General features: G+C 38.2%; 1 protein-coding gene across 1 annotated transcript; it reads right to left on the reverse strand.

The window, feature by feature from the left end:
• Positions 1-1,659: 1,659 nt before the first annotated feature.
• LOC145602339 (uncharacterized) lies at positions 1,660-4,049 on the reverse strand. Its single transcript, XM_081658531.1, has 3 exons — positions 3,648-4,049; positions 2,917-3,184; positions 1,660-2,180 (listed from the first exon to the last, which is right to left on the reverse strand). The coding sequence occupies exons 1-3, from the start codon at positions 3,775-3,777 to the stop codon at positions 1,961-1,963; spliced, it is 618 nt and encodes a 205-aa protein (XP_081514657.1). The 5' UTR covers positions 3,778-4,049; the 3' UTR covers positions 1,660-1,960.
• Positions 4,050-13,087: the final 9,038 nt, after the last annotated feature.

Below are 13,087 nucleotides of genomic sequence, written 5' to 3' on the forward strand. Positions count from 1 at the left end.
TGTCCTGCACAGACGCGCAAATGGTCGGAATCTAAGCATGAGGGTGGTCCCAACACCCTGAGACGACACTACCAGTCCTAGACTCAGCCGTCCGTGGTGAACGGCTGGATTCTACCCTAGGTTGTGCCGTGTTTGTTGGTGATGAATCCATTTATTACAAGAAATATGTACAAGCGGTAAAATGAAAAAGAGCTGAGAGAGTCAGAGACGGTACCTTTAGATTTGAGATCTGAAGGTAGACGGGTCCGCCTGCGTATTTGAGGCTGAGTTTCCTTAAACTTGCGCTTGACTCAGACGGGTGACTTCTGCTCTCTCTTTCAAGATTCTCTCTAAGTTTTCTCTGAAAATTTTTGTGAATCGTACAAAAATAATGAGGGTAAACGGCTATATAAAGAGGGTAAATGAAGGGGTATTCCTGTAATTTACTCAGATGGTGAACAGTAAATTTTGGCGGTAAAATTACCACCAATCAAAGAGTGACACGTGTCACAGATGCCACGTGGCGTGCCACGTCACATCTGTGAGGGGCAAATGTTTAGGGTAATTTTACCCCGCCATGTGGACCAACCAGGGGGCGACACGTGTCAGCCCAAGGATGGTCCAAAGTGGACCTACCCCTGCTTGACACGTGTCATCCCAGATATTTGGGGGAAATGACGGCCTTCAGGCCCAAATCCCGAGAAAGCCGCAGTGCGGCGCAGCCCACCACTGATTAGGGTTCTGTGACCTAATCAGGGGCACAATTCCCAAGGACCCTATAAATAGGGGGACTCCCCTCTTTTGGGGGACACGTTTTTCCATTTATTACAAACTGTCCCTTTGATATAGACAACTGAGCTAGAAATCCTAGCAGATCCCCACCTAAATTTCCGCACCTTTTTCTCTCCTTTCAAGTTACTAACTTGATCGTCGGAGGCGGAGCACCTACCAACTGGTGTCTCCGTTTGTCTTGCAAGTACAGGCCGCACCGGACAAGTCTTCGAGCTGTAACTCTCCCGAGGGACAAAAACACCCAAAACAATTGAACTAGACTGAATTGAACTAAACTAAATTGTTAGTGAGAGAAGGAAATTAGGAACTAAACTGAGCTGATTGGAGCTGAACAGAATTGAAATTAAGCTGAACAAAACAGACCCTTACTTAACTTAGACTTTGAGAAACATAAATTAATTCTTGGTCAAGTGGAAAACATCTCTTGGATTCTAAAATGTATAACGAACCAAGCTATCAAGGAAATATTAATATTGTCTGCAAAATTTATCTTAAAACAGAATCATATGGTGCCATGGCCTACGCCAACCCCGTCCCAAGCAATTTCTATTACGTTATATCATGTCCCTAAAGTCTCCCTCCATAAACAAGTGGGGTAAATGGAAAAGACACGATATTATCCAAAGAAGTGAGACAATCTCACTGATTGAGACTTTGAGAGTGAGACCGAGAGATAGTTCAAGTGATTAGAACTTTCCTCCTGGTCTCAAGTGGCTCTCTAAACATTAAAAAAAATAAAATAAAAATAAAAATAAAATAAAAAATCTCACTAAGTGCCCAGAAAGGATTACGAGATCTGTATTGTCTAAAAATACATCACCATTCAATGAGAAACGGCTTTGCAGCCTTGCACGTATACACAAAAATGAAATCAGTTAAAACTAAAGATCCTCTATAAAATCGTATGCATAATCATCTCATTCATTCATTCATTCATTCAACTTCCACATTATTCACAACTCTATTTACATATGCATATCATAATTCACAAACCCTTTTTTTTTGGTACAATTTTTCTCTTTTCTTTCCACAAAAACTAACGGACTGAAAAAAGACCAAATTTAAAAATTTAGAATTCCATACTACAAACTTTAAAACTTTGAAATCAAACCCCCAACTACAACACAAAATTATCCATAATCTGGTTGCTGCCTTTAGCTGAGAGGGGAGGGGTGGTAATGATCCAGTGCTACGAGATGCACCGCATAGAGAAGCTAGCCATCGGAGAATCAACAGACGGCGCATCATACACCCTTGGATGATCACTCTCTAATCCGTAGTCCATCATCGGACGACGCTCCAAGTCTTCATCATGATCAGTCACATACTCAGGAATCTCTATTGCATTCCTCCTTATGTGCTCCCACAAGAAATCCACCCTGCTTACATACTTCACCTTACCATAAAACCTGCCACACCATATCAAAACCCACTATTAATTTTTTTTTATAAACCAAGAAAAGAGAAACATTAGGAGACAAAACACACTATTAGTTGATTAATCATTTTTAGTCAAAGGAAACGCTGGTAAATGAATAATTATAGAATTCATACGAGGTATACTACAATCCAAAGTTTATTAAACAAACATTATAATTTGTTCTTAATTATACTTGTATGAAAGTAGAAACATTCATCATCAATTATTAATATAATATTCGGAGTAATAATAACCGACACTAGATTATCAAAGCATTAGTTTTACTAAAGTGGATTACAAAACAGATAATATTATCCAAACTTTTATCATATAATTGAGAATCAGATCTTCATCATACATCTCGCAAACAAATAATCTTGTTGTATCATGCACTTAGTACAACCGGTTAATAAACGTACAAAATTATCCATTAATCAACACATAAGATCCATAGTGACAAAACTACATCTAAATTACAAGTTTACAACATAAAAGAAGTTAAAGAACAAATAAATTTGAGATCCACAATTTTATAAAACAAAATATTTAAGATCCATATTACTCAATTAATATAATTTTCAGAATTTATAGACTCAAAATTTGACCAATCAACACAGATTTAACAAAATAGGCCACCAGCGCACGTTAGCAACAAAAAAAACCAACACCAGAGCACGTTAGCAAAAAAGAATGAAATTGACTAAAATGCGCATGGAAAAAGTTACCCTGAGGAGAAGAAGAGGCGGCCGACGGTGGCGAGGAAGAGGCGAGATTGGAGGCCAGGATGAAGGAAATAAACGGAATCAAGGCTGCTTTGAACGGACGGTGGGATGTTGTCGACGATAGATCGGAGGGCTGAGATTCCAGGAAAATTCTCTCCACGATCAACACCAGTGTGAATGTATAAGACTGAGAATTCACCTTTTTTCAGGAGTTTTGGGTATATCTTTTCCTCCAAGTATTTCTTCACCACTTCCACGCTTATAATTCGAGCTTCAATTCAAAAATTGAACAAAATAATCAATGAATTATATATAAATTAAATTATAAAAATTGTGAATTTACGGAGAAATTGAAGACATAAATTGAAGACGAAATTGAAGAAAATTAAGATAAAAATTTACAAACATAACAGAAATTAGATATAAAAAAAAAGAGCGAAATTACAGAAAACTTCAAGCCAAAAAAAAGACAAATTCAAGAATTATTGAGATTTATGCACAATTAAATAAGCTGAAATCGATTTACGGAGCAATTCAAAGGTAATGACGTGTAATAGAATTAACAGATTTTGATAATCATGAAAAATTGAGGACAAATTGAAGATTAAATTGAAGAAAATGATAAAAAAAAATTAATACGAAATTAACAAAGAACACAAATCAAGAAATCAAAGAACATAATTCCAGAATGAAAAAAAAAAATTAAAATTAAGGAGAAAAGAAGAGAAAAATACCAGGGAAGAATTTGGCGAAGATGGTGAGGAGTTTACGGCCACCTTTATCACGGCCATGGATGCGAAAAACGTTAAGTTTATGAATTAATAGGAATTGATCCGACTCAGAAAGCGTAGTAGTGGAAGCCATTGTTGTTGTTCTTCTTCTTTTACCTTAATTTTTTAATATTTGGAATTTTTATTTATAAGATTTTTTTTTTTTTTTGGGAAAAGGGAAGAAAGAAGTGGTTGAGAGAAGAAGAAAACAGGGGATTTTGAAAGTGAAAGAGGAAAAGTAGGTTGGATTTTTATTTATAATAATAATAATGATAATAATTAATTATTAATAAATGAATAAAAAGAGGGATAAGATTTGGGGAAGAAATAATAGGGTAAAGTGAAAAAAGAAAAGGGGTTAGATTGGATTGTTGATAGGGAGGTATGAATGAATGAATATTGATTGATGATGATCTTAATTATTAAGGGCAGTCAGAAGAAGAGGGAAGGAATATGCGAGGGAATCTTCGCATTTTTTAAAAATCACCCGCACCCCTTTCTCTTTTGTCACGCCCTCCAATCCATTACTACTACGTTTCTCTTTCTTGAATGATTTTCTTTTTTTTTTTTTTTTTTTTTTAATTGTTAAGTTATAATTCTAAAAATAAAAAGATTTTTTTTTAATTGAGAAAGAATGGTTTTCCGAAAATTGTGTTTTAGAGATTGAAGGATAAGTTTCCACCATTGTTTTCTATGTCAAAAGATTGAGAAATATATTTATAGAAAGATGTTAACGATAAACGAAGGTGTATTCTTTAATAGAAAGACTTGCGTGGACCTGGTCCACAATAATATTATTGTGGATTCGAGATTTATACACACGTAACTAACATTATATTGAACATAGTGACCCTTATTTTTAACATAGTAACCTTTATTAAAACTTATACTTCCTCCGTTAATGATTATTTGCAACAAAGGGGTATTATTACAGCAAATAACCATTAACGGAGGAAGTATAACGTTTAATATTACTGTAAACTTGAATTCGACATTATGACTCTAATTTTAACATAGTGACTTTTATTATTCATAGTGGCCCGTGTATAAAATATTTCATTAAAAAATTAACCTCTTATAGCCTATATATTACCAAAATGACTTTTATTTCAACATAGTGACTTTATTTTTATTATAGTGATGATTTATTTTTATTAAAAAAACAACCATAGTTTTTTTTTTATATTAGTGGTCAACAATAACTAATTGCGGATTCTCAATCTAGTTTTGTTCCCGGGCGTCAAATTACGGACAACATAGTGATTGTACAAGAAGTGCTTCATACTATGAAGCGCAAGAAAGGAGGCAAGGGCTATATGACAATCAAAATTGATTTCGAAAAGGCCTACGATAGGCTAGGGTGGGATTTCATTCGGGACACTCTCATGGAGATGAAATTTCCTATGATAATGATTGAAGTAATTATGGAGTGTGTGTCTACTGCTTCAATGAGGGTGCTTTGGAATGGGGAAAAAACAGATTCTTTTTCTCCATCTCGTGGCATTCGTCAAGGGGATCCATTATCCCCTTATCTTTTCGTGCTTTGTATGGAACGGCTCAACCAAATCATTGAGGAAGCCATTCTTGGTGGAAGATGGAAACCGGTTTATGCAAGTAGGGGTGGACCTTTACTCTCTAATCTTTTCTTCGCAGACGACTTAATTTTGTTTTCTGAGGCCTCAATCGAACAAGCTGCTGTTATTAAGGATTGCCTTAATTGCTTTTGCTCTGCCTCGGGTCAAAGGGTCAGTTTACCCAAGTCAAGGGTCTACTTCTCACAGAATATTGACCCTGCTGCTCAATTTGAAATCTGTCAGGGACTTGGGATGCAATGCACTGATGATTTGGGCTTATATCTTGGAATGCCAACTTTGACAAGTAGGGTTACAAGAGAGACATATGCTCACCTTTGTGAGAAGATTGACAGGCGCTTAACAGGGTGGAAGACTAAGTATTTGTCTCTTGCGGGACGAATAACTCTCACAAAATCAACGCTCACTACCATGTCAAATTACTCCATGCAGACAGCTAAGTTGCCGAGGTTAGTTTGTGATGAAATTGACAAGAAGGCTAAACGATTCATATGGGGTGGGTCTGATGAGAGTAGACGTGTTCACCTCCTCTCTTGGGAAACACTACAATTACCCCGAGAGAAGGGTGGGCTTGGGCTAAGGTCAGCAAGACAAACTAATGCCGCTTTTCTCACCAAGCTAGGATGGAGAACTCTTTCGGAACCAGATTCCTTATGGTCTAGGGTGCTCCGATATAAGTATTGCAAAGGGCGTTGCGACATCGATATGTTTCAACCATCTTCAAGTATGTCGAATGTATGGCGAGGAATTACTGAAAATGCCCCTCTCTTGAAGAAAGGATCAAAAGTTGCTGTAGGGAATGGGAAGAAGACCCTGTTCTGGGACCATTGCTGGGCGATGGATGATCCCCTTCGTGCTCATGGAGTGGCAGCTATCCCTGAGACTATTGATGGAGCCACTGTCGAGGAGATGTGGGCTGATGGGGGAGATTGGCGCTGGGATTTGTTCTCTCACCTTTTGCCTTCTCATTGTTTGAAGCAAGTTGCTTCACATAAATTAGTTGAAGATCCTGAAGCTGCTGATTTGCGTTACTGGAAGGGGCCTAACAAAGGCAAGTTTTCAATCAAATATGCTTTGAAAATCATGCGTGAAGATGATCAAGTTCCATCAGACAAAAGATGGGATTTAGTTTGGCATACCCCGGTCCAGCAGAGGATTCGTACTTTTTTATGGATTGCGCTTCCTGACAAATTGCTTTGCAATGCTAATCGAATGAAAAGGCACCTTATAGATGATCCCAGATGCACTCGATGTTCACTGAATGCTGATGAAGAACTTATGCACTTATTTCGTGACTGTCCAATTGCAAGACAAATATGGAAGAGTGTAGGTAGTGCAGCCCTGTACCCATCATTTTATTATGGAGATTTTAATCAATGGTTATGCAGAAATCTCAAGGCAGAGGAACTGATTTTTTCAGAGAAGTGGCCTACTTGCTTCGCAATTACATTGTGGTGGATCTGGAAATGGAGAAACAGCTCCATTTTTGGTAGAGGCGATGATATTCCCTTGAATACATGACCCTTTATTCGTTCACAGGCAGATGAAACTTGGAAGACCTTCACTGAAGGAGACGCTGCTACCTCACAACATTCAAGCATCAAAGCCAAATCAAGGAAGGAAGTCTTCATAAGATGGTTAGCTCCACCTAATTCATGGCTCGCACTCAACACTGATGGGGCAGCAAAGGGCACTCCTGGACCAGCTGGGGGGGGGGAGGTGTGATCAGAGATTGTACTGGTCGTTTTGTGAAAGGATTTGCAACCAATTTTGGAATTTGCAGCGCTTACAGAGCAGAGTTACTTGCTTTAGAACTTGGGCTAAAAATGGTGAAGCAACTAGGCCCTGTCAAGATCATAATCCAGATGGACAATGAAGCCTGTGTTGAAGCTATTAGAAGCACTGATCGAAGCGGTGGAGAATGCTACCATATTCTGAATTCTTGTGGCAACTTTTTAAAGTCTTTTGGTAATAATTGTAACATAGTGCATTGTTTTAGAGAAGGAAATAGGGTAGCGGATAAGTTAGCTAATATGGGTGTCCCTCTTGAAGAACGAGTTGTTTATTTCGATGAGCCTCCGATCGAAATAAAAAATCTTCTTTGGGAGGATACCTTAGGTGTGGCGTTGCCACGTCTTATCATGTAATCGTTTCCTTTTTTCTAATAAAACAGGCTTGCCCTCATTAGCACCAAAAAAAAAAAAAAAGTGTGAATCAGGTTCATTTAGGAATTTGCTCTCCCCGTCAAAAAAAAAAAAGAAAAAAAAAGAAGAATGTGCTCCATGATTTTTGTTACCTCTTTTATAATATTTGTAATATTTTCACGTAAAATGTAAAAAATATATTTAATTCTTGCAAATAATATGAAACAGAGGTAGAAAAAAAATTTATAAACATCTTAGTTCACCTAGTATTTATATTTATTTTTTTATGCAAACGAGGGGCTAGGCCCCGGAAAAGAAAAGCATATATAAAACTAAGCAGGAATCAAATGTGGCAAAGCCACCCCTACAATATCATCATGCAAGATGCGTCCTAACTCAATAGGAGGGAATTAAATCAACTCGATATTGTTGTTCTGGACGATACCTTTATTTGCTAGCCAATTAGCGGCCCTATTTGCTTCACAGTAGATATGATGAATTTGCACTTGACTTGTACCTTCTAATGATATGATAACCCTGTCCTCGGTGAACTTCTTCATTGTTTACAGCTGCTACAACAATTTGACTGTCTAGCTGCACTTGAGCCTTGGCTGCCCTCATTCTCTGTGCCAGCTCCAAACCAAATTTAATAGCTTTTAATTCAGCTATGAAAGCATTATAGTTCCCCAATTTGAGAGTAAATCCATCCACAAACTTTCCAGTTTAGTCACGGATTAGGCCTCCCCCCTGCTGGTCCTGTTGCTCCTTTGGTTGCACCATCAGTATTCAACGGAAGCCATCCAATAGGTGGAGCCAGCCATTTGATGTAGGATTCTTTAAGGTTTCTAGCAGGCTATTGAGAGCTACTTACACCCTCACCCAACACACGCCACACTTCCTCAAAACACGCAAGAAGAAATTGATTTATATCAATGGGATTCTCTTGTACTTTATCAAACACATAATTATTCCTCCATCTCTAAATCCACCACAAAGCAATAGAGAAGTAACTCAAGTAAGTAGGCCAGATTTCAAGAGAGAGGTTGCTGCGAATTTGTACCTTAATATTACGAGAGATCCATTGTTGCAATGTGCCACTAAAGAAACCTGAGTGTGAGGTAGGTCCACCCACCTGACGCTATACCTCCTTAGCCGCGCGACAGTCACGCAAAGCATGGAGAGAGGTCTCCTCATGAGTGTTACAATTCTTACACCAAGGGTTGTTTGTTAAATTTCGCTTGAAACGGTTTGCATTTGTCATTATACGATCATGCATAGCAAGCCAAAAGAAAACCTTCGCCCCTTGTTGTACTTTGAGCTTCCAAATTAGGTTCCAAACACCTTCATTTTCAATAGCATCATCCCTTCTTATAATCTTCATGGCTGGTTTAATTGAAAATTTGCCATTCGAAGCACCACCCCAATATAATAAATCTCCTGTGTTTGGATCATCACGCAAGGCATGGGCTAAATTTACTTCACAATATTAGATGGCAGTAACTCCGCAAATAAGTCCCACCTCCAGCCATTTTCCACATCCCATAACTCTTCCAATGTCGCTCCATCAAGTTGAGAAGGAATAGCAACAATAGCAGCAGCTCGAAGTGGACTAGGCATAACCCAGTTGTTGTTCCAAAATAGAGTTGTAGCTCAATTTCCAACGGCCACACGAGAACCTGCACATATGAGATTAGCAATTTCTGATATGCCCGTCCAAACATTCGACATGTTTGATTTAGCTTCGAACATGTAAATATCACATCTCCCTTTGCAATATTTTTCTCTAATAACACGAGACCATAAAGCATTTGGCTCCGTCAAGACAAGCCAACCCAATTTAGTTAAAAAGGCTGCATTAGCTTGCCTTGAGGATCGTACTCCCAAACCACCTTGCTCTTTCAGTTTCTGGAGACATTTCCAAGAAAGAAGATGGATGCGCCTATTCTTCTTATCCCCACCCCAGATAAATCTCCTAGTTCATTTATCAATTTTGTCACAAATCGCTCGTGGGATTTTTGCAGTCCGCATTGCATATGAGCTCATCGTGGTTAAAGTTGTTTTTATTACTAGTGTTATACGGCCAGCAAGAGAGATGTATTTAGACTTCCATCCCACAAGTCTCCGATCAATTTTCTCACATATATATGCAAAGGTGTCACGAGTGACCCTACTCGTGAGAGTAGGCATACCGAGACATATACCTAAATCATTAGTGGCATCAATACCGAGGGCATGACAAATACCTATCGTCTCATCACACTCATGTTTTGGGAAAAATAAACCCGAGACTTAGGATAGCTCACTTTCGATCTATCCAGAAGAACTACAGAATCGAGCTAAACACCCCTGAATCACCACTGCTTGCTCAACGGTTGCCTCGGTAAAAAGAATTATGTCATCAGCGAAACATAAGTTGGAGAGCTTTGGACCATTCCTGCTAACATAAATTGGTTTCCACCAATTCTGTATGATGGACTCTTCAATTAGTTGGTTCAACCTCTCCATACACAACACATAAAGATATGGAGATAATGGGTCACCTTGTCAAATGCCACGCTCCGATTTAAAATCTTGGGGTGGTTCTCCATTCCAAAGCACACACATCGATGAGGTAGTAATACATTCCATTATGAGCTCATTTATAAGGCAAGGGAAGCGAATTTCATAAAGTGTGTCACGAATAAATTCTCACTTTAAACGATCATACACTTTCTCAAAATCAATTTTAATCGCCATGAGACCCTTTCCTCCTTTTTTGTTTCTCATCATATGAATGATCTCTTGAACGATCATAATATTATTTGTGATTAGTCTCATAGGAACAAAACTTGTCTGAGTACATGATGTTAAGTGAGGCATCATTAGTTTAATCCAGTTGACAATGGCCTTTGTAATAATTTTATATGCCACATTACAAAGGCTAATAGGGAGAAATTAAGCTGCAAGTTCCAGAGTATAAACTTTAGGAATGAGAACAATGAAAGGGTCATTTAAATTTTCTGGAAGACCCTTCCCATTCAAAGCATCAAGCGCCACCTTATAAATATTATCCACGACTAAATCCCAATGCTTTTGGAAGAACAAAGCTTGAAAACCATCCGGCTCCGGGGCCTTCATTGCTCCCATTTCGAATACAACCTTTTCAATTTCACATTTAGCAAAAGGATGGGAAAGCATATCCATGTCTATGTTCGTGAACTCAAGAAGATGTCTGTTGGCATTGGACCATGGCTGGTTGCTCCTCTTCCGTAAATAGATTTGTAAAGTAGGAAACTTTATTTTCTTGTATATGCTCTTTTTCATATATCCAATCGCACTTTCTTTAATGGTAGTGATATTATTTCTCCATCTTCTAGCAATAGTACTTAAGTGAAAAAATGGAGGTATTTTAATCTCCTTCTCGAATCCATTCAACCCTCGACTTTTGGCACCACAATAATTCTTCTTACTTAAGAACCTCATCTAGCTCCTTACGTAGTTTGATAAGGTCCCTTAATTTTTGTTCGGCTAGGTACTTTTGAACACCGACAATTCTTGCTAGTAGATTCCTCTTTTTTTTAAAAAAAAATAAATATTATGGAAGACCTCCTTGTTCCATTCTTGCAAGTCATCACTGACTTTTTTTTAAGAGGGGCACGAGAGGTCTGTTTTTATCCCATTTTTCTTCAATAAAACCACGAAAATGCTCATGAGTCGACCAAGCTGCCTGGAATTTGAATTGTCTATTGCCAAACCATTTGGTGCAAATAAGATAGAACTGTAGGTAAATTCTTAGCCTCCGCATTCGCAAATCTAAGACTCCATTCCCCGTTACAAAGAGCCCTATCAAGTCGAGCACTAGTCCGAGTATCAATAGAGTTACCTCTTCCCCAAGTGTGGTTCGGACCACTAAATTCAATATCTAGCAAATTCTATCTTCCACCTATTCATTAAAACGAGTTGCACGCCTAGAGGTTTCAGGGCAACAAGTACTACGCTCATGACCAAAACGAGTGTCGTTAAAGTCACCGGCTAGCATCCACTATTTGTTATGAGTTGCTGCAAAATCCTTAAGCTCATTCCATAATTCACTTCTTTTTGTTGGATCCGGACTAGCATACACAGCCATAAAATACCAAGGCTCACCACCTACACATCTAATGTCCATAGTAATATGTTGATTAATTAGCTTAACTATACAAAATCGGGTTTGCAATACACCCAAATACCATAACTGAATCCTTGCGCATCCACCCTAGCGTGCCCCACATACCTCAACATGGCAGAACTTCTTTCAGCTTGTTGACCCCATGTGAGTTTCAATAAGAGCAAAAATATTAGGTTTATGGTTTCTAATTACTTCCCGCAAAGCACTAATAAAAGCACGACTACCGGCCCCTTGCACATTCCACACCATGCATGAAATAGGCAGAGAATTTGGAGCTAAATTTGGTATGGTATCTTCCATTAAAACAGGTATAGATGGTAAAGAACTAACATAAGCACTAGAGATTAACCTCATTAATCGACTTACTTCATTGGGAATTCGCACAGTGAACACCAATTCCATTGGCTCCGGGATCGGTTCCATCCTTGATTCGATCCTCACTTCTATTACATTCGTCAGGGGGTCTGCTATGCCCAAGTATGGTTTTCCATGGGTTGGCCCACGCATAGAATTTTGTCCGTCGGGATCATTAATTGAATAACATCAGGTGGTGGGGGAAACATGGGTGAGTTCCTTCGATGGTTCATTATTGGAAACAACTTCTATTTCTTTTTGGATTTCCTCAAGTTGCCTTTGAGAGTCAGCTTGTGAAAGACCAAATATTGAGTTTTCCTTCTCAATATTATCTTTGGCAATAAAAGATTGTACTGAATCCTTTGGAATATTCACATTAGTGATTGGTACAAGAGGTCCACTTCTTTGTGTAGCTATTTTAGTGGTTTTGAAGGAATATTTTTTCTTTTTCTTTGATTTGCCACCACTCCTAATATCTTGGCTATTTTTCCCAAGATTAAAGGGGCTAGCTTTTGGTAAATTACCAAATTGATTTTGGGATAAATCTCCAAGATTAACCATGGGGATATTTTCCTCAATATTCGAAGAGGATATATTCAAATCTTTTGAAGTTTCCCCTGTTCTTAAATTAATAGCATTGCTATGGTTAACTTTTCCAAAAGAAACTCCCAGAATATTATCTTCCATTATTCCTTGGGAAGCAAGAATATCAAAACTTGACTTATTTGCTTCAATTCCCCGTAACTTTAGCAGCATTTCTTGGCAAGTGTTGACTCGTATCTTTGTTTAGAATTTGACCCTCCCTGCCTTGGCCCAACCCGCTTTTGTCTTGTCACGGGTTTCTTTTTTGGCCCAGATTTTCACTAACATCCAATCACCAAAATCATCAGTATCCTCTGGTTTTGCAGGAGGTTCTTTGTTCTGTATCGAATGACTTCTAATTGATTATCGACATTATTAATAATCATGTTATCATTTGGATGTTTCGAAGCACATTGATCCTCAACATGACTGTAGACACCCATTTGTGTCTCCCCAAAACCAAACCCAGTGATGAATGCCTTTCACGTCGAACCATAATCGAATGAGGTGAAAGTGGTTGAAAGTCAAGTGTTGCGGTTTAGTTTTATTTAAAAATTCTCTTCTCTTTGTTTTTGAAAATAACTC

The sequence above is a fragment of the Chenopodium album genome, chromosome 21 (genome assembly GCF_948465745.1).
Source record: "Chenopodium album chromosome 21, dcCheAlbu1.1, whole genome shotgun sequence".
Lineage (NCBI taxonomy): Eukaryota > Viridiplantae > Streptophyta > Magnoliopsida > Caryophyllales > Amaranthaceae > Chenopodium > Chenopodium album.

Coding starts and splice junctions, on each gene's coding strand:
- LOC145602339 (XM_081658531.1), bottom strand. CDS start 3,777: ATGGCTTCCACTACTACGCTTTCTGAGTCGGATCAATTCCTATTAATT. Junction 3,185..3,647: donor CTTCGCCAAATTCTTCCCTG/GTATTTTTCTCT, acceptor TTTGAATTGAAG/CTCGAATTATAAGCGTGGAA. Junction 2,181..2,916: donor CGCCTCTTCTTCTCCTCAGG/GTAACTTTTTCC, acceptor ATGGTGTGGCAG/GTTTTATGGTAAGGTGAAGT.